We start from the raw sequence: 20,954 nt of genomic DNA on the forward strand, positions 1-20,954 counted from the left end.
TAGTGTTTCCTTTGTTTCTTGTATTGCTTTGTGCAAGAAAAGGCACCTTCACAAGTTTTATTGCTCAGCAGCATGAAGGACCAGGGTCCTGGAGACCTTTGCTTTGCGAAATGTTCCTGCTTAAGAGGAACAGAGAAGTGATCTGAGTTTTTTTGTGCAAAGAAGTGTAAATCATTGCTCTTTGGGGAAAACACAGTTCAGACCAACTGCCCTCTCCACCATGGGAGGTGCTTCCTTTTTTGCTGTACCAGCAGAAATACAAAATCCTGGCTGCTCCACAAGCTCCCTGGGGTTGAGGCAGGAGAATGCTGCTGGCTGGCAGTTGTGTACAACATGCAGTTCTGTATGCATTTAATACTTCAAGAAGAGCTTGTTTTATTTATTTTCCACAATTCGTTTGAGCGCCAATTCTTGCTACTAGTATTGTATTTCTACTTATACTTAAAGCCCTGTTTCTGTTATGGCAAGCAATAATTTCCTCCTCTCTGTGCATAGAGATTAGGTGAAGATGTTCTTTTAGCTTGCCACTTTCATAGTCTGCCACCACAGAAGATCTGCATATCAAAGCAGTGCATGAAGGTGCACAGCAATATGTGTTATGTTTATACACAGATGGCACATTGATGTTGCCAAAGGATCCAGATTAGAGTCATTTTTCCTGGCAAGAAGCTCTGAATCTTTTACTAGCTGTTTCCAATTATCATATTAACTGGGAGGGTAAACAATGTCATACTATTAGTTATAACTGACATAAATAAATGCTGCTGCTCCCTCTCCAGTCTTGATTATCTAAAAAACAAAACAAACAAACAAACAAAAAAACACGTTAAAAAAAATGCTTCAAATATATCCTAATCCAAATTAAAAACAATGTGTTCTACTCAAATTCTCAGTTGGACAAATATATTTGCAATTCTCCCTTAGAATCACATGCTCCCATAGATGTGACCAGAGGCACTGAACAGAAAAAAAATTGTACGTATACTGAGCAAATTTCTGACTACAGACATAAATAGCCTAAGATTAGATGTGTATTGAATGTACTCTCATTAATACAATTGAAGTGTGATACAAAACTTCCCACTTCCTACTTCAAATGCTAGGTGTAATATTTTCTTTGGTGCTTGTCTTCCACTTTACAGATTGGAAAACAATTATTCTTTCTCAGTCTGCTCACTGTTGGATTTTTATGACTGTTGCTGTTTTAATCTTGTTTACTGAGTAGTATGTACAGTCTTCTAACTAATGCAAACTATATCCAGTATTTTCAATCTTTCATTCTACTTTTTTTGTCTTCTCTGAGGTGATTATTTCAAACTTAGCTGAAGAACTGCATTCTTGCTTATAATACATTTCTCTGTATAATCCAAGTATATGAAGTCATTTTCCCCTAGCATTTGCACAGTGGAATTATTCAAGGCTAAGCCCTTCTGGACTAGCTACAGATTCAGCATTTTCTATTTAACTATTAGCTCTGCCTCTTTAAACATAACATCAGGCCACTGGACAAGGAGAAGATAAATGCTACCACCTAAGAGGAAGGCATGCCACACTTTCCTAAATGCCACATGAATGCAGCTGCAGGGAAAAGCTTACTAGACATGAGAAGCCCAAATGCCAGGGTGGATGCAGGCAAGACAAAACTGCTGAACCCATTCTGAGATCATCAGCTCTGCCCAAATCCCTATGATCTGGGTGCACGGGGAGGGCACTTGCCTTTGCTTTTCATGCTGGAAGGTAGAAACATGACTTAGGGGGCAATTTGGCATCTGAGTGCCATGCAGCCTGGAGACAGTTGCCAAAAGGATGCTATGCAGTGGTCTAGGAGCCACACTCGCAGGCCTGTTCCTTGGTTATGCCTCTCTGCTGTGCATTGACAGCGAGGGAGGGGACAGGGGGCTGGCAGCAGCAGCAGCAGCTGGAGGGTGGTGAGAGCAGCATCTGGGGAGAGGGCTCTGGCTCCTCCAGAGCTTTCTCTGTGCTGATGCTAGTGGCAAAGTGGGTGCTTAGCCAGAGATGAGGCAAAACCCCACACCTTTGTAACACATACATCTATATGAGCAAGAGGAGCTAGGAGAGGCAGGGGGTTCTTACTTGGGAAATGTTGTTTTCCAGCCTCCTAAGCCAGACAATAAAAGGTGTGAATGGCACACATGCAAAGGAGTCTGCATTTTTTGTTCTGAAGAAATAACTGTTGAGAGGATGAACACAAATACCAAGATCTCCTGTTATTGTTACCCAGCAAGCCTGGAATCCTCCTATTTGTAAATGAAAGTGAGCAATTGACCCAAGGTGACTTTAAAAAGGAAAATGTTCTTGGCATTTTCTTTGAAATAAAATTAGGTGGTTTTGTTTTGTTTTGTTTTTCCCCCAAAATAATTGAATTTTGCTATTGATCTCTGTATTACAAGCTCTCAATTGGACATTAACCTTTTTCTAAGGGTGGCTTGTGGGTTTTTATTTGTTTGTTTCATTGTTGTTGTCTGTTGAAATATCTTCAAGGTAAATTCAAATTTCAAATGCAGTACTTGACTGATGTATTCCAGGAATTCACTCTTGGTGCCAGTTTGGTGGCTTAGGAAAAAGCTGTTATTGTGCTGGGGAGAAGTAGTGATGGTAAATTAGCCTGGAGTTCATGTGGATCCCTTTGGGTCTCACTGTACTCTGGTTTTGGGAGTCTGGGCCACAAGTGCCCCAGAGGAGGCAAAGCAAGCAGGAGCAGGTAAGAGGTGCTGCTTCCTCACCAGAGCCTGGTTGGCTCCTTTCTTGCCAGGCCATGAGCACGGCAGCAGCAACTGCAGAGGTGCTGGCAGGCGTGGGCCGAGTGCCAGCAGTTGTTGTGAAGCACCCTCTGAGGCACTTGTGCAGGTGCCAAGGCTGACCACGCGTATCACTTGTTGGTTTCAGTAATGCAGGAGATGAAACTGCTCCATTTAGAAAAACCTCGGAAGGCTATGATGAGTGTTGATGTACCTATTCCTCGCTGCTTAGTGTCATTATCTTTTATTTTGGAGCTGGCTCCCAAGCCTGGGACTCTGTTGCCTCTGAACAGTGCTCACTCAGCACAGCTGCTTACCTCCTGAGAGACATTGTATGGACCTAAATGAGGGACAAAAAGGCCCTTCTCTAAGGGTTGTGTTGCCTAAGGAAAAGTACTGTGCAATGAATGAGGCAAAGAAGAAGGATGAAGGTATCAGTGAAGGGAATGCTTGGTTCAAAAACAAGTTTTGGGAATAATCTAAGTTTTGTTTGTTTGTTTTTAAAAAAAGATAAATAAGTGGGTAGATTTAGGGAGTTTGTCATAGAAATGTTATGCAAAACTGTAAGTGAGTTTGAATTCCTGTTAAGTTACTTGTTAAGTTTCCAATCTTGCAAAGATTGGAATCTCTGCTCAGTAAACACGGATCTGTGTAAGCCATGGTGCTGGCAGCAAGCAGCTGGAGATGGTGGTGTTTGTCCTTGCATATGGCAAATATTTTCAGAAATACTTCCAAATTTGCAGGTATATCTTAAACTGTTTGCTGCAAAAGGTGATATGGCTTGACCGGGAGGTGGTAGTGTCTAATTAAAAGTGTTTCTGTGACCAGCTGCAGGATATTGCTGTCTTAATAAAAGATTTCAGACGTTGTTATGGCAACAGAAGTTTTTTGAAAGAAGAATTCCTTAGTAGGTAAGTTGCTTTTGCCAGATAGAGGTTGCTGTGCTGAATAAAGCACTGTGGTGGAAACCTGCAGCCAGATAGCGATGGTGAGATGCCCAAAACACATCAGTCTGGGCAAGGAGTCAGGAAGGACTGGTGTAACCAGGACGGTCCCGTCTGCAGCTGCACATGGATGTTGGAGCCAATGCCTTTCCGTGTATGGGTGGCATGTGCACCTCAGCTGCTCCAGGTGGAAGGGGATGCTGGTCCTGCCCAGTGTGTGGGAGAGGCACGGGGCAGTGGTGGGGCAATCCTGAGGTGCTGGGCAGCACCAGCTTCCTGGTGCCCTGTGCCTGTAATGTGGTGCTTGCCCCCAGGCTGGCCACAAGAGAGTGGAAATGGGAAGGGACCTGGCAGGAGAAAGCTGCACAAGGGACAGCTGGGGTAGGTCCTGGTGTTCCCTGCCTGGAATTTCAGGACTGAGCTCCTGGGAGATTTGCTGACTTGCATGAGCCTGTGTGGCTGGGCTGGAGGATCTGTGCTCCTAGTGCTGCTTGGGTGCTTGTGTAACTCCTGGGACTCATATAGTATGATAGCTCAAAGCACTTCAGCAAGTAATTAACAGAGAAAATAAACACAATGGCATTAATCTTAAACATACCCTGTTGTGATGTGGGGCTGAGGGACCTGTGCAGCTTTAGCTCTCTCTCTCTCCAGTGCTCTCATTATATCTGTACGAGCTACTCTGCTCCAGAGACTGCAAGAAATCATTCTGCTGAATATAATTGTAATTGCCTGTTATACAATTTCTTCTTTTCTCATGCCTGTCAAATGCTCTGTTGCATGGCATGACCTGTCTGCTAAGTTACAACAGAAATAATTAAAAAAAAAAAAAAAAGTTACAGAAAATAAGTTAAAGAAAAACAAACAATAAATTATGAAATGCAACAGCATTCTCAATCTTCATGGCCATCTGCAGCCTGTCATACTATGACTGGTACAAACAAATCAATAAAACCTACTGCTTTTGTTATCTTTAGCAGTTCTAATAGTTTGTGCAGTGTTCATGGGAACACTTGTTTCTCTGGCCTGACGATGTGCTGTCCTCAGAGCATTCACTCTTCAGTAAAATTGCTCTGGGGCTGGGATTTGAAACTGTGCCTCTGGAGAACTGAGAAAAAGGGAGGCCAGCAATGGAAGGGTTAAGTGGAATTATCTGGGCTACAGCTTTAAAAACATAGTATGGAGGGGATGAAACTGAATTTAGTAGGAGGTTCTTTGTCTGGAACACGCCTTGGCAGTAAACAGAGATCTGATCTCAGAGGCAATAGACTGTCAGGAGCACGGCAGGGCTGCAGCGAGCTGAGATTTCTGGAGTCTGACCCACTGGTCTGAATGCTGAGGAGGGTTTGTAGAGCTAGAGATGCGCAGGGTGTCCCTTGAGGTGCTGCCATGCCAAAGGGTGGTACTGGTGTGATTAAAAATAAGCAAACCTTCTTCTCTTAGTTTGACTTTCTTAGACAGCCAGGGGGGACAGCAGAGGATGCAGTCTGGGAGATGAGCGGCACCAAGGATGACAGCCGCTGTCAGAAGGCAGTTCACATTGTCAGCGGGCTATGCCGGAAGAAAAGCCTGCCTAGCCTGGACCTGGATGCTTGCAGGGAATTCCTCCTTCTGCCTTCAGACCAGAGCCTGAGTATCACCGAGCCAGGTACAGTACTCTGGTCCTGTGTGCTTGAGCAATGCTTGTGACTGCAAACAGCCAGAGGCAGGAGGACTATTGCAAAGGGTAGGAAATGTTTGCAAGCTCATTGTTGGAACCTGAGGGGAAATGGTCTCAGCACACATATCTGTGTCATTATTTTCCTTTACATGTTCCTCATCTGAGCTTTTGGTGCGAGTACTACTTACCCTGTTGATGTGAACCAGTGTAACCTGGTGGGGATAGCTGTACTGAGAAGACAGACAGGGGAAGTGCTGGTGGAGAGATGGTTAATAATATAAAGTTCTGTGAAAGTTCCACATTTTATTAAAAACCTAGGCTCCTGTCCTGTATAAAGCAAAAAGTAATAAAAAGCCTATTTAAGAAACAGATGCCAGGAACAAATTGTTGTTATCCCAGCTTAAGAAAAGCAAGGATTTGCATGGATTTTTATTTTTATTTTTATTTTAAAACAAATAGGGAATCTTAATGTACTTTCATGTATTTCTTTTAGTGTCCCTAAGAATCACCTGAAGGTTGTCCTCATCAGCTTGTAGAGCTAGAGAGACACACCAGCATTTCAGCAATGGACTAAGAGCAGTATAGGGCTCTAAAAGTAAAGAGGAATTTCTTTATCGGAATGTGGTTAATTTTCTGTACGCTTCTGATCACAGCTTCTTGTTCCTGAGAGGTCTGCTCCTGCCTGTAACTTAAAGACATTTGCAGAGGGAATTTACATCCCAGGGTCACACCCTGAGGAGCAAAAACCAAACAAACAAAATGCTTTTTAGCATTATTGATAACATTCTCTAAGTTGTTTGTGTATTAGATCATTTGTGCAGAGCGCTTATTCATTTATTTATTTATTTACTTTTGTAACTAGCTGACACTTATTTTAAGGTTTCTGTAGATAATAATCTACTAACCCGGCCTGGTTTCATGGCATAAGTTTTCAGAAGCTTTTAATCTCCCCACCTGAGGACACCTGTGCAGAGCCCGGGCATAGCACTGCAGCCCATCAGTTCCTGCCCAAGGCTCGTTGTGTCACCTCGCTTCAGTTCCTTCCTGCCAGTGTCTCACGCACCAGGACATGACTGGCACCAGGACACACTGACAGCTCTCTGCTTTCTCTGGGGTTCTGCCATCTGTTTGCTTGTAGCACTGCTTCTTCTACTGTTTTGCCAGTATGTTAGGCCTAACACCTTCATTTCACATTCCACTCCTCCTGTAACTTGTCATCTTAAAATGTCTTTGCTTTATATCTGCTTCTTCTGGAGGCCTCTTATCTCTGCTGGTACTACAGTTGTGCTGCATCCAGTGAAGCTGTTTTCTCTATTGCAAATAACTTTCTGCATTGTTACCTATTTTTTTTTAACCTTGGTCCCAAATTAATGTTTTCTTGACAGTATGCAGCAGGAATACCTGTACAGCTGTTGCTCTGCCTAGACTGATAAGACAGATAGGGGCCTGCAATTGTTTATGCAGTCTGTTAAGGATCTCATTAGTCTATTTTCAGGTCACAATCACATCATCATATCCCTTTAACAGCTCCAAACATTTGCTCTGATCTCTGGTTTAAGTACCAGCCTCTGTCCCAGTGCTCTGTGCTGGGCTCTATGCTGGGCTGACTGACTGCACTGGGTGCATTAACAGCTAGTACTGCTGTCTCTGCTCTGCATGACAGGGCCCATTTTTATGTCTAGACAGCACTGAGGACACTGTTTAGGCCCAATAGGTACTAGTATTTCTGAGATGCCTAGATGTAAAACTGCTCCAGCAAGGGAAACACATCTGTTTGCACTAAGCATTAACTAATGTTGTTGACTGTGGTGGTAAGATAACCTTTCCCATTAGTGTCTGTATGTGTATCTAATTATCTGCATTTGTGCTTTGTCCCTTTTCCGCTGAAGGCTTATGTTAAGCAAATTTGCTATCAGCCACCTGGACTCCTATGTTCAGATCTGGTGAGCTCTTATGCATAAAGATGTGCAAATAAAAACTGATGTTGTACAAAGATGAGCAGTGATAAGACTTTGAGATAAGGCGCTGTATCGATCCCAACAGGAAAGTCAGAGGAGGAGCAGTGCAGCACAAGTGCTGGATCCTGCTGAGGTGTTCCCAGTGTTGGACTGCACAACCATGGTAACCTGGGTGTAATGTTTTCTGGCAAAAAATTGACCCTCTCTGTCATCATTGTGTGAATTAAAGGACTTTTCCATCAGTTTGTTACCTCCTGGGTTAATCTATTAGGTGATGGATAAATCAGCTCAGGTTGGCAGCTGTCCCCATGAAGCTTGCATTGCTGGCAAGCAGGCAGATGAAAGCACTAATGCTCCCCAGTCAGGGAGACAGAGCTGCTTCTGCAAGGCTGTTTGCCATTAGACCCTGCAAGGTGATTTGCTTTTTTGATATCTTTCAAGTATTAAGAGAGAGCATTATCTTCTGGGAATGCTGTGGATTTGCAAAGAAACTAACAGAGTATCAGTAGCCTTCTTGAACTGTATCTGACTGTGGATAAGAACTGCGAATACAAAAATAATATGTAATGGTTTATGTGAGAATATGTTGAAACGTGCAACTCTGGTTTTATGCAGTGATAGTTCTGTTGAAAGCATTTTGAATTGGATCTGAAAAGTGATAGCGTGTATAAAGTAGATGCTTCCCTACTCTCTGTAGTTCAGGTTATGTAATAGCTGACTCCCCTACTTAGTCAATAACAGAAATGTAGCTGCAGTATTTCTTTAGCATGCCATATGGTATTGTATACCAACAAAGGAGCATTGCAGGCTGCTGCTGGCTAGTAACCCAGTAGCTAAGTATGTCAGAAAAATAAGGTATTTGGATGAGGAAGGTACTGGTAATGATGCATCAGTGGTATGTGAGGGTGAGTGTTTGCCTGCAGTTTGGCCAGTGGCAGTGCCAGGAATAGAACTGATCTCCTGGCTGTGGGCCCTGAGATCGAGCAAGAGGCATCATCCTTTTGTTGTGTTTATCTAAAATCTCCCCTGTAGCTCACCCCATCTGATAGCTCTCTTCCCTGCCAGTCCTCACCTGTTGTGCAGCGATGCTGTGAGTGTGACTAGCAAGCAGGCACAAGCTGTAGGCAGCGGAGATGCCTGTGATATAGAGACAACATTTACCATTGCAGTGATGTGCCTTAAAGAAATGGATACATCGGTTCTCTGCCCTGGAGCTGCAGCAAGTCCTCTAGGTTTGCAGAGCTCACCGAGATCATTCGTGGAAAAGCCCTGTTGAAGGGTGAAGTACTTGGACAGCCCTGCGGGGGAACCCATGCTCCAGACCCCAGGGCAGTGCTGTTGGACACGGTGGGCTACTGCACGTGGCCTGATGCCCCTGCCTGTAGGAGAGGAGCTGCTTGCTGGAGTGCAGCAGATTCCAGGGGCTTTGGGGAGCAGGGTGCCAAATCCCACTCTCCAGGGCCTGCTAGGAGCCCCTGGGGCAGCAGGCAGCACATGCACTCTGCTGACTGCTCGCATCTGGGATTGCTCCTAGGGGATGGAGCCCATGGCCTCTCCTGCAAGCAGCCCTGCTCCAGCCTGCCAGTACCCCTGGGCAGTGAGCATGGCATCACTCCTTGCCATCTCTTGCCACCATGAAGGGTGCTATGGGCTCATCTGCATGGTCAGGCTGCCACTGAATTTGGGCTGAATCATGGTACTGGTTCACTCCCAGTGTTTGCTGGAATCAGATCCTGCTCCCCACAGGTGCGTGGTGCTGGGCCTGACTGCGGACAGAGGCTGCACACCCATGCTGGGGGTCGTGCCAGGCAGGGGGCAGCACACAAGTTGGGAGCTTGAGTCCACAGAGGGATTTAAAAACAAAATGATCATTCTGAAGTGAACATGCAGAGCTGGTGGAGCATGACTGGAGTCTGTGACTTGTGATGCTTGCTGACTTTAAAGGAGGGAGTGTGGGTGTGATGTGGAAAGGAATTTACACCAGGACCTGAGCACATCCAGCACCTTTTTTTTTAATTTTTTTTTTTTTTAATTTATTTTCCCTCATTGTATCAATTTGTCAAAAGCTTCAATGTCCTGTACAATAAGTATAGGCTACACTATGTAGGTGCTGTGCAGATGTGTTGCAGTCTGTACGCAGAGTCACTGTGGGGTTGTGTGCACTGCCCCTGTTGATGTCAGCACAGCGTGTGTAGCCTCCTCAGACCCTTCCTTATGCATTGATTCTCCTCAGCAAAATGCTTTCCTAGCACAGGGTACTAGAGATGAAGCTAGAGGAAGAAAAAGGACAACTGGGGAAAATGCAAAAACAGAGGAGTCTTTAAGATAACATTTCCCAGCACACTTTGTCAGCTATCCTTCCGAGCTCTAATCCTGCAATAATTCAGTGCATATTTAGCATTTTGCCCTTTGTGTGAACTATTCTTTTTAAACTTCATGATGTAGACAGCACATCTTGTACAGCAATGAATACCCTCCTGGCACTTTACAAATACTATTAAAATGTTAAACCCACATGTACATAAATGTTCCTGCTGCAGGCAGAAAAAGGGCTGAATTTTTGTGCAATACAGGGTTTTTCATTGCAGGAATGCTGATGGCAAATGAACATTTTTATATGGAGAAATTGCTTCTGAAATATTTTTCTTGGAAAAAATTATCTCTTGATAGGATGCTTTGACTAATGGGAAAATTGATGGCATGTCCATTCACTGATGTGGGATGCCTGTGGCCACAAGCTATAAAATATGGGCAATTTTTGAATTTACTTATTGGCTGTAATAACACACTTCTCTGAATCACTGTTAAAGTGTATTTTAAGTAAATATGGTGCCATAACAGTGAACATGTTCAAAGTCACCCAGGCAAAACTAATATTAATCACTGAAGCTTATGTTTCCAGAGGCCAAGCATGCAAGTAGAAGCACCTACAGGCAAAGATCTTTCTTATCACAGAGTAATGCACTTGCAAAATTGATTTTGCTTTCCTCTGTGAGTGCCTGGTCCACCAGCAGAAATGGAAACAGCAAGAGCTGCATGCAGCAGATTTGCTCTTTAGCTCAAGTAAAACAGCTTTGTGCTCTGATCCTGAAGGTGTCAGGTTCAAACCTTGCTACCAGTGGGAGGTTTACAACTATATTAAAATAAGGTCAAAACCTGCAGCAAAAATGTAGCAAAAATGATTATATAGCCAGTCTATGAATATATGTTTATATGCAGTGTGTATATTTATGACTTTACAGCTGGCTCTGTCTATGCACTGCGATGGTCCTGATAAATAAAATGCACCTATAGAGCTGTGTGGAGTGCGTGTGTTTAGGAGCTTTGTAAGTACATCTCTGCATAGCTGCAGGTTTGAATCTGCTTAATTGCTGTTGGTTGATTCATTCTTGAAGCAGTACAGGGAAGCTGATTATGTTTATAGGTTTTTTTGCGGACCTCAGAGCCTATTCCTGTGCAGCTGCAGTAGCCTCATGCATAGTCAGGGATCAGAATCTAAAACTCCATAGAAACAGGCAGCCAGATTGCTGCTGGTGTTAATTGTGTGTGTGAGCAGGCTGAGGACAGTGACCACGGATTGAGCTGAAGAACAGATATCTCTCTGGTAAGTCCACATTTCTGAAGTTACTTTATTATTTTTTTCCCCTTTTTCATAATATGGAGCCTCTTTTCCTTAGCAAAGATTTACTACAGAGGTTTCTGCCTTTGCCATTGAAACATTTTCTTTTGCTTTCAGTGTTTTCCCTGTTTCACCAAGACCAAGCATGTGCTTTTGGCTAGTTCAAATCAGGGCATATTCTTACTCTGATCTTCTCCACTGTTTTGCAGGATGATTCTGAGAAGCTGGTATTTTTATGTTTGCAGGTGTTTGTTGCTTGACATCTTTGCTTTGCTGAAGTCGTAACAGTGCAATGTGTACAGCCTGCTGCATATACCGTGTATTCACTTACATTCACATGGTTTCACATGTTCTCATTCATTGTTCAGAGGTAAAACTAGAACCACACCTGGATCTCAGTTCTGAAATAATTTTTCATTTAAGTATAGTTTCAGCTATCCTTGTTTTTCTTACCTGTTTCTTCGTCTTACTGTTCACATTTCTAGGTATGCTCATATTCTTCTTTGACCCCATGTTTCTATCTCATGTTGGTTAAGCAGCTTTTTCTAGGTTTAATATTTGTTATTTCTTATTCAGAGGTGATAATATATGTTTTTTTTTCCTCTCTGTATAATGTAGAAAGGAGAAGCTTGTCTGTAACAGCCCTTATTGTTTCACTTCAGTAGACTCACTAATATAACAGTCACTTATGATGGCAGTTGTTTGAGAAAGATGTGATTTGTCTCTCTGCCATGCATTGTCTTTAATTATACTTGTGCACAGCAAAATGGCATCCTAAAAGGACAGAGGAGGGATATTTGGAGAGACTGTACGTTAAATTTTCTATGGGGGAAAAAAAAAAAAAAAAAAGTTATCCTGAAGGGTGTCTTGTGCATTGTGAAACTGCAGATAATAATTAAGGCCACTTATATTTTAGTTCAGTTTGTTATGCTGTAGCAGGGTAGTGTTTGACAACATCATAGAAAAATATGTAACAAAGACTAAAGGCAGGATGCCAGAAGCTCAGTTCATAGAAGCCCTTTCAAAGACATCAAAACATCATACACTTCCAGAGTATTTGGTTCCATTGGATAATAATTGCCCAGAAATTCTAGCACACTTGTATCTTTGGTGATATAAGTATTACTCTGATTTTCTATACACGTTTGTAACTGCTGCAAAGAAATGTATGTACACTTGTAACAACACAGCATTAGATAAGTACAGAAAGCACCTCTTTAAATATATTCTTTCCACACTCACCACTTTATCTCTTGGATGTCTGCATGTATTTGCTCAGAGATATCTGAGCTCGGTTCTGAATCTGCTCTCTGGTCAAAATGATCATGCTAAAAGGATTTTATGGTGCATGGCATGGAATGAGATGAGCCGTTGGAAAAGGGAAAAAGAAGCTCAGAATCCCTTTAAAAAATCTGAGGGATCAGGCAGTCCAGCCTGCATGGTGACTGCCGTGTGGTACATTTTAGGGGTTAAAGATCGCTGTCTTTGTTACAAGCTAATGGAAGCAGCAGCAGCAGCTAATGACAGGAGCAGAGCCATTCAGGGAGGAAGTTCCCTGATCATTCAGCACAGCCAAGAGTCAGCTCCTCTGCCTCTTGAACAAAGCAGTGCTGCTTCCATCATTGCTGCATTATGAGCAGGGCAGCACAGGGTCTCTGCACAGAGCAGCTGGTCCCAGGCAGGGAGGTGACTGGGGGATCCTCTTGGCTGCTCTGTGTCCTGCAGACACTGTTCCAAACAGCTCAGTGCTCTTCTGCCATGCAGACCAGGCTGTCTGTCATCTGCCAGCTGTTAGCAGTGACAAGCTGAGAGAGGGGGAAAGAGGGAAGACATAGGCTTACATGCTCATGCTGGGTCTAGATGGATTTAACTGGCAACCTGACCTCTCAGGAACATGGATCTGTGTATTTTCCAGTCTTTCCGGCACATGTGGCCAGGGGAGTTTGCATGAGTCCTGCATTTCTCCTGCTCTGAAGGGGTTTACTATAGGATGGGTCCAGGTAATTAAAGCTCTTCCAGGTGTGTTCAGGTAGTTGAGGAGTGCCTTTGCTCTGGAGGGGCTGGCGGAAGTGGCAGTGCTCACAGTGCTGAAGCAAAGCCTCCAGACAGCTTTCCAGGCTACCTTGTCCCAGGCTTAGGGTCAAGAGTGCTTTGTGCACCGTAGATCTCTGCTTCTTCTGATGCTTGGGCTGTGTCTCCCTGCATGGCCCCAGGTCCTGCTGGAGGGTCTGTGTTGCACTGGCAATCAGTGTTTGCTTCCTGCTGCTCAGGATTCATGTTCTGAGGCTGCAGAGTGGGATGAAGGAGACCCTGGTTCTCTTTCTGATCACACTTTTGTTGAGATGTTTCAGGACAGGCTGGCTTTGTGTTTTTTCTTTTTTGAATCAAAATGGAGTCAGAGCACGACTGCTGCTGTGAGCCTGGGCAACGAGCACAGCTGTCCCCAGCCTCTCTGATGTTACCTCACAACAGCTGTAGCTTTGACCAATTCTTTGAAGAGTAATTTTAATGTCCAGGGTCTTTGGTAACTTATGGGAGAGAGAATGATAGTGAAAACCTTCTGCTTGTTTTGTTTACATCACATCTTGAAATGAAGCCATATTTCTGCATCTGAGAAGGGTCCATAAGATGGTATTTTACTGTCTGCTTAGCTTTGCTGAGCTTCAGGAGTTCTGGACAAAGATGTGCCTTGTATTGAACAGCCTCCCTGGCACTTGCATGCTCAGCTTAGGTCCTCTGTAGAGAGGTCACATCGCAGGGGGAAGATGACACTCAGGGTTGGAGATGTAACCTCAGCCCAGGGGATCACGTGTGTGTTCAGCACTACTGAGTCATTTACAGATGTTGCTACAGCATATTGTGATAAAATGTCATGGGATTAGCACACAGCTATGTACTATAATTATATGCAGTGTGGCTTATAATAGTTCATTAGATTGTCATCAGTTAGGCATAAAGCAATGACAACTGTTACTATCTCATTTATAATACCCTAGAGAACAGCTGATTAAGACACAAAACGACCAAAATCACTGGGGAATGTTTCCTTCAGTTTGGAACATTTTTTTTTTCTATTTTTTGTCACTTTTGATAATAGAAACGAACATTGCTGACATCTCAAAGTTCCACTTCTGGTTGCACATGCCAACAAAAGTTTGAGAAACAAGCATGCCTTTGATGCAGTCTGGAGGGAAAGTCTGAATCACTTGTGAGTAAGTAACCAGAGAATACCTTTCCTCAGCAGAAAGCAAGGAGGAAGGGAGAAGAGTGGAGGCTCGTGAAAGTTTTGCAAATTGAGCCTGTGTGGTTGAATGGTTTGACAGTCCCTTTTGCATAAAACAGTCAGACTCCTGGTGCAGCTGGGGAGAGTACACAGCACTCCTGACCCATGCTGGTTCCTCTGGAAGGGATGCTATTGAGGTCTGCAGTGACTACATAGGCTGACATTGCTGGTGAGCTCAGGTCGTACTGGACTTCATGACAGGTCACACTGTGCTCTGTCTCCAGGAGATACTTCTGGTCAAGCTTGCCCTCTGCAGGGTGTGAGAAATCCTGTGGGAGAGGAGCCTGAACAAATATCTTCTGTTTCATCTAGAATCCCTTGCAATAATCACACAAAAACTGATACTATGCTGGCATTCATGGCTGTGTCTCTCCCAGTACAGGCAATAAGAACCAAGTGGCATAATGTGGTGTAAACATATGGAAAAGCTGGAGCTGTGCCCAAACCAGGGAGGGTGCTGAGAACATTGCAGATTTGTGTCCCTGACCTTTCAGCATAAAAGCAGGGACAGAGCTTCCTTGCTTTGCTTAGCTGGTTTCATTCAGAGTTTATGGGCTTCTTGTTTCTTCGGTCTTCTGGCAGTTCCTCCAAGAAGTGCCCAGGGGTGTGACAGAAGAGGTGATTGGCTCTGCTCCTATATTGTCCCCTTGCTGATGTCCTTGCTGACATGGAGTGTGGGGGATAAGGAGCCTTGTTGCTGGGGCAGGCACTCTGACAGTCTCCAAGTGGTTTGGCTGAAGTCTCCTCTTAATGTCACTGTTCCCTTATCTCCTGGGGCATCCATGCTGCAGCATCCAGATTTTCCTTTTGTTCTTGAGCAGAGTTTATTGAACATTTGTCAGCTGGTAAGAGTTACTTATCTGAAGTGATGAAAGTGCTTCAGCAGGCTTCTCTCAGCTGAAGTGTCCGTATTCTCATTATTTTGGGTATTTAGGAAGGGATGCCACTTGGAACCTGTCTGCTTTTCTTGCTATTACTGCATATTTAGGCTTTCTATTCCCTCCTCCTTATTATTATTTTTTTTTTTTAAACTCCAAATTTTAAACTGCAGACTGACTGAAATAAAACACTGTATATTTGTATTTTTAACCAAGTCCCAAAACTGGTAAAAAAAAAAAAAAAAGCACTGTAAATCTCTGCAAATGTGGAAAACGTGGATCTGTAGAGAGTGTAGAGAGTATCTGACCACATAACATAGCCTAAAATTCATTCTGGGTTAGAGAATGACTAGAATTTTATTCCATGTGCAAATGTATTATTCAAATATTTTCTACTTAATTATAATTGGAACTGGAATTTATAAAATTGGGGGACTTGCAAGCACTGTCACTAATAAGCTGATATCTGAATTCTAGGACAACAATATAGATAACTGGTAAAGCTGCTAATGGAACAAATCTCTGCAAGAAGTTTTCTCTCTGTTCTAGTTGTTCTCCCAGATATAGAACCACATCTCCTAAAGAATTATGGTAGACATTTAGAAAAAAGAAAAAAAAAAAGGCATTGTTTAATGAAGAAAGTTTTGTCTGGACTGGAATTATGAGATTGCTCTCTGCACTTCGACTTAGTTTTTTGAAACACTGGTTCCCTCCAAGTTTGCCTTTTGAAACAGGTTGTCTTCATACTTAACATGCAATAATGAGATATTTTGAATTTTATGATCTTATATAATTACTCTCAAAATAGCTTCTGATTCATCCTTGCCTTTGAAGCCTATAGTTTGCATTCCAATAAGCTCTTGTATGGCAGGAACCCTGTGGTAGCAGCAAATTAATTTTTAAGAAGTTTTCTCTATCTGACTGAAACTTTGGCGTAGCTAGTTAGAGCCTTCCTGTTTCTGTCTTCCTATAACCCGATAGGAAGCTGGGACATGCAGAGAAGGCAAGGAGGCTCTGTCTGGGTTCCTGTGGAGCCCATAATCGCAGGTGGAAACTGGTGAAAGCTGATAGAGCTAGACCCAGTGTCCAAGAACTGGGGAAGCACATGAACAGAATAAATGTCCTTTCAGCTGCCTGCAGGAGGACGGTTAGGTTTGCAGAGCTTCAAAGGAGGCATTTCAAAATATCTTTCAATGGTTCCTCTCATGACATCTGCAACATTCATCTCATGAGGCTTTCTGCCCCTCTGCCGGTTTGAGAGGGAAGAAATTTACTATTAAACATATAGTGAATTTTATGACGAAAATTTTCACATTAAATGATCTGAAAAGTCTTCTTGCTTTCATGTTATTTTCAATTGTGCTGTCTTTGGATTTACCCGTGATTGACTTAGAGTAACAAAACAAGATTTACGCATGGTCTGCAACAAACAGCAGCAGAAAACGCTGCTTACTTTCACTTAGCAAAGCTTTGTAAAGTGTACTCAAGGCTTGGGAATGTATATGGTGTATTAAAGATCTTCCATCCATCCTGTGAGTCTTAGCAATCAACTCTCCTGAAGAGTGCAGTAGTCTCTCAGGGGCTCTGTGGGCATTTCATAACACTGTGCTGCTTTGGAGAGACAAGAGGAATAATCAGTGAATCTTTATGTATATTGTCGAGAGACAAGGACACCCTATTTATTTTGTTCTGTATTGGTCACAGTGCCAAATATTTGTATTACTTCATGGTTCTTCCCCACATATTCTAAGGAAGTTGCACTTTCCTCAGGTGGGGCAGTGCTCTCTCTCTCTCTCTAGGGAAACCTGATAAGCAGCCAAGCTCCTGTTAGTTTCAGCAGGGTGCTAGTAGATGCAGATAGAGCAGTAGGTGACACCTGACTCTTGTTGCCGTTGCTCAGATTTGTCCCAGGATATAAACAGTTTGGAGAGCCTAAGAAAGCAACTCTCAGCATGAGATAGCACCTGAAGGACAAGAGAAGCTCTGCTCATTCCATAATTGTTTTCTGAGCCAGTTATTTAAAATCTGCTGAGAACGCAATGAAATATTTTCCTATTGATAATGACCACACCTTTGTTCTTTGTGATCTCATTTAAGCAGGACTCCCTGCTGCAGTGCTTCACAACACATCTAGCTCCTCTGCTGTTAGGCTACCTGTGAAAAGCAAATTGATGGCAGTTAGCCTTTGAAGTGGCAGCTGTTAATGACTTCTCTAGTTCAAGAACATTTCAGGACATTCTCCTATAGCTCAAAGCTGCCTAGAGAACATAGCCAATAAATCAAGAAGAGGTGTTACCGAAATTTCAGATGACAACCAAATGTCAGTGAGTGGACCCGAAGATGTGACAATGAAGAAATCAGATAGAGCACTGGCATGTTGGACACTCTCCCAACAGAGACAATTAGTGAGCAGGTTTGCGATGACTGCCTCTCACAACTGTTTTCTGCAGACCCCAGTGCACACTTAGCTGTAGGCTCTGTTAAAAAGAGCTGCTTGCTGCTGCAAGAACTGGAGCTGTGCTAGGTGACAGGAACAGCCTGGTCTTTATTATTTGCTCTGTCACCATTCCCACGCCTGTGGCATGCTTGCAGAGGGGATAAGGAGCTCTCTGAGAGCTACACATTGCTGCACTGCAGCTCATTTCACTCATCAAATCCATTGATTTGAAGCATTTTACAGTTCATAAGACAGCCAGTTTCCATCTCAAAATTCCTGTTACAAAGTGCTCTACTTGCTGCTTTACTCCATGGTGTCTTCTGGGTTTTGTTCTGAACTGTATTCCCGAAGGGGTTGTTCCCTTACTCTGTTGCAATTCTTGTTTTGTCTTTGGCTCTGCTTCTGCTAGATGCTGTGTAGCTGTGCTGGTTTAACATTCGGTTTCTGTTCCATCCATTCCCTGTTCCTTTGAAGCTCTGTAAAGCTTCAAAGCTGAACAGTGTTATTGAATAAACATGCCCATAGCTAGGATTTAATGTAAACCTCTTCCTTTTCTCCTGCTGTTGTCCTGTGTGCCCATCTAGCCCCCCCACCCCGGCCAGTTGTCTGAGATTCACCACAGTTTTTCATGCCCAATTTCCAGGCCTCAGCTAATCAAACTTACATTGCTCATGCTTCTCAATGGCAAGAAAATTAGATCAGCAATTGGTGGTGCCTCATGTGGTCTGATGTAGCCCCAGAGCTTCCTGTCTTCTCTAGCAATAACTCTCATACTAATCCATCATTTGAATGCATGATTTCTAACAAAGCCCTACAGAAATAGAACAATATATGCTCAAAAGCACTGTTGCAATAGAAAAATGTAGCAGAAATGGACAGAGAAGCCTGGAAATACTTCCTCACATGGTATAAGCAATGGCTGATATATTATACTGGAAAACCACGCATGCAGTTAGCAAAAGAAAGGTTAAGGCACAACACTGTCACCCTATACCTCCAGGCTTTGTCATAGTCCTGTAGGTGCTCCTCCAGGCAGCATTTGCTGTGGCAAGAAATTGAATTCTCCAAGTCATAGTTTGGAATAGCCGAGAGCTGGGTTTTGTTTAATTGTTTTTCAGCTGAAAGAAACTTAGTGGGAAACAAACCAGTCAGAGCTCTCCCCGATGCTCAGATTTTCCATTGGCCGTTCGAAAGCTTACCAGTAAGAAACGCTTGCAGGAAATAAGTCCATTTCCTCTTGGAAAGATAAGGCTTTGTCAGTGTCTGTGCATGGCAAAGGAGCTGTGGGACCAAAACTGTGATGAGTGTTGCCAGGACCCAATCTCAGTAGAAAGCTGAGTTCTTCTAGCATGAGCCTGGCCCCACTCTGGGCCTCAGCCCAGAATATTTATTTTTTTCAGTCCCCTTGAACTTTCACTCATGGTATTCAAGCTTTGTTTAGATCCAATGGTTAGCTGGAGTGATTAATAGATGCTGGAGTGGTGAGAGAGCTACCAAAGGTATTTTGTTTCCTGTATGGGGAGTGGGTAGAAGGAAAGCTGAATTACATCTCCTAAGATATTAAATATAACTCTTCACATTAAACTCAGAGCTATCTGTGAATCTCTTTAATGATAGTGCAAGCTACTTCAGAGTAATAAAAGTCAATGTTGCCACAATTAGACCAGTATTGTCTTGCAGTTAATAGACTGTTGTAATCATGGCTTTGTCATATTATTAATCATTTTCTGTTTGGACTTTACTAATTATCCCCTTTGGTAACTCAGCTGGGTAGTATGAAGTCACCAGCAACATAAAATTGATTAATGGTTCCACCATATTCTCTTAATTAGTTCCATTCCAAGATGAAACAAAACATGTAGTTTTTCCTGACGGGTTGCTTTCAGAGTGCACTAATATGAGGGGCAAGAGGAGGGGGCTGGACTAAGTGAGAAAGGATCCCCCTTTCTTAATTTTGCTTTTTGCTTCAAAATTTGAAATTAAAATGCTGTCTCTTCAACCTGTCATGGGTTATCTCATCTTTTATTTGAAAGACATAAGGAATCCAGTAAAAAGTAGTGACCTCAGAAGTTTTGTAGTTTTGAGTCATCTCATGGACTTTGTTTGAAAGCTCAGTAGCAAGGTTTTCAGATATTACAGAGAGAGTAAAACACAGAACAAGAAGTCAAGGTAAAAGAGAAGTGAAATCATTCTGTGGTAAAGTTTAAAGGCTTCAGCATAGGAGAGGGACAGTCTTGGGCCACACAGCTCCTGAGCATCACCTAGCCAACCTCTCACATCCCTCACCCCTTTCTCCATACACACCTGCTCCTGCTGAAAGAAAATAAAAGTGCACTGTTGGTTTTGTAACAAGTTGGTCTAAGCTGTTTTGTACTGTCTCTGAAGACTTTGATTCATTGCTTTCCTTATGCCAGGCTGCAGATGTGGGAGACCAGAGTCTCAATTGACTCAGTTTTCATGTTTAACCGTACCTTCCACTGCATAACTGGTGATAAATGATCATTTAGCATTAGCCTCCCAGGTATTGTTTTCTTTCTCCTGTAAGAGAAACCATTCTCCCGACTCAACAAAGGAAAGCTGAGAAAAGTAAGTTATCAGTGTCGGCCTTTCTGTGGATGTGCTTGCATATGTCCTGGCAGCAAATGGCTTACTGGTTTAGAAAGCTCTATTTCTGTATAAAAAAATGCCATTTAACACAGATGGGATGTGCTCTTCAGCAGCAGCCTTTTCTAATCATATCCTTCAATTCAGCATTGAACTATTCTGATGGGGAATTTGTGGCACAATTAATGCACCACTTGCTCTTGCCCAAAAGGATCCTTTTCCAAGATATTCTGGTATGGAAAAACTTGATGAAGGTCTCTGCTTTATGGTGAAGGTCCAGGACTGCTGGTTAATGATCACTTCTGGGGCACTGCTGTAAGATGCAATAGTACTTTGTCTCTGTAGGGATTCAGTCAAATTCTCAGTTCTTCTCAAAGTCCAGGTACACACAGAAATATACAGGGTCACAAATTCACAATTTCGCTTTTGCTTTATGTACCATGCTAAACCACTACCTCAAGAAGACCTTTGTGAGTGAGACAACTCCTGAAGGAGTTGTTTGTGTGTCACCGGGTAAGTAATAACTCAGTGTCTTCTCCTAAGCATATCAGCTCCTGCAGGCAAATGTTCATGTCCATGTCTTTCCTGCTGTTTGTTCCTCCTCCCCGCCTCGTTGGTCATATGAGAGCTATGTCACTAATGCTTTGTAGCAGGACCTGAAAAAAGCCAAAAGCAGCTTCCAAATGAAGGTTCCTCTGGAAAGTGGCTCCTGCTCCCAGTGGGGGACCAAGACTGGAAAATAGCCATGTTAATTTGTACTTGTCACTGCCTCCTTTTAAAGTTTATCTTTTCAGTTACGAGTTGTAATAAAA

The 20,954-nt window shown here is 43.0% G+C and overlaps 1 protein-coding gene across 1 annotated transcript in view; it reads left to right on the plus strand.

Annotated features, from left to right (window-relative positions):
• Positions 1-5,197: 5,197 nt before the first annotated feature.
• SYT6 (synaptotagmin 6) overlaps positions 5,198-20,954 on the plus strand; it is a gene marked incomplete at its 5' end in the record, with an annotated part of 35,894 nt that continues 20,137 nt past the window's right edge. The window contains one exon of the mRNA XM_084301734.1: positions 5,198-5,351. Within this exon, the coding sequence (XP_084157860.1) occupies positions 5,198-5,351 (154 nt within the window). The remainder of the gene's footprint in view (positions 5,352-20,954) is intronic.

The sequence above is a fragment of the Netta rufina genome, assembly GCF_964035555.1.
Source record: "Netta rufina genome assembly, chromosome: 26".
NCBI lineage: Eukaryota > Metazoa > Chordata > Aves > Anseriformes > Anatidae > Netta > Netta rufina.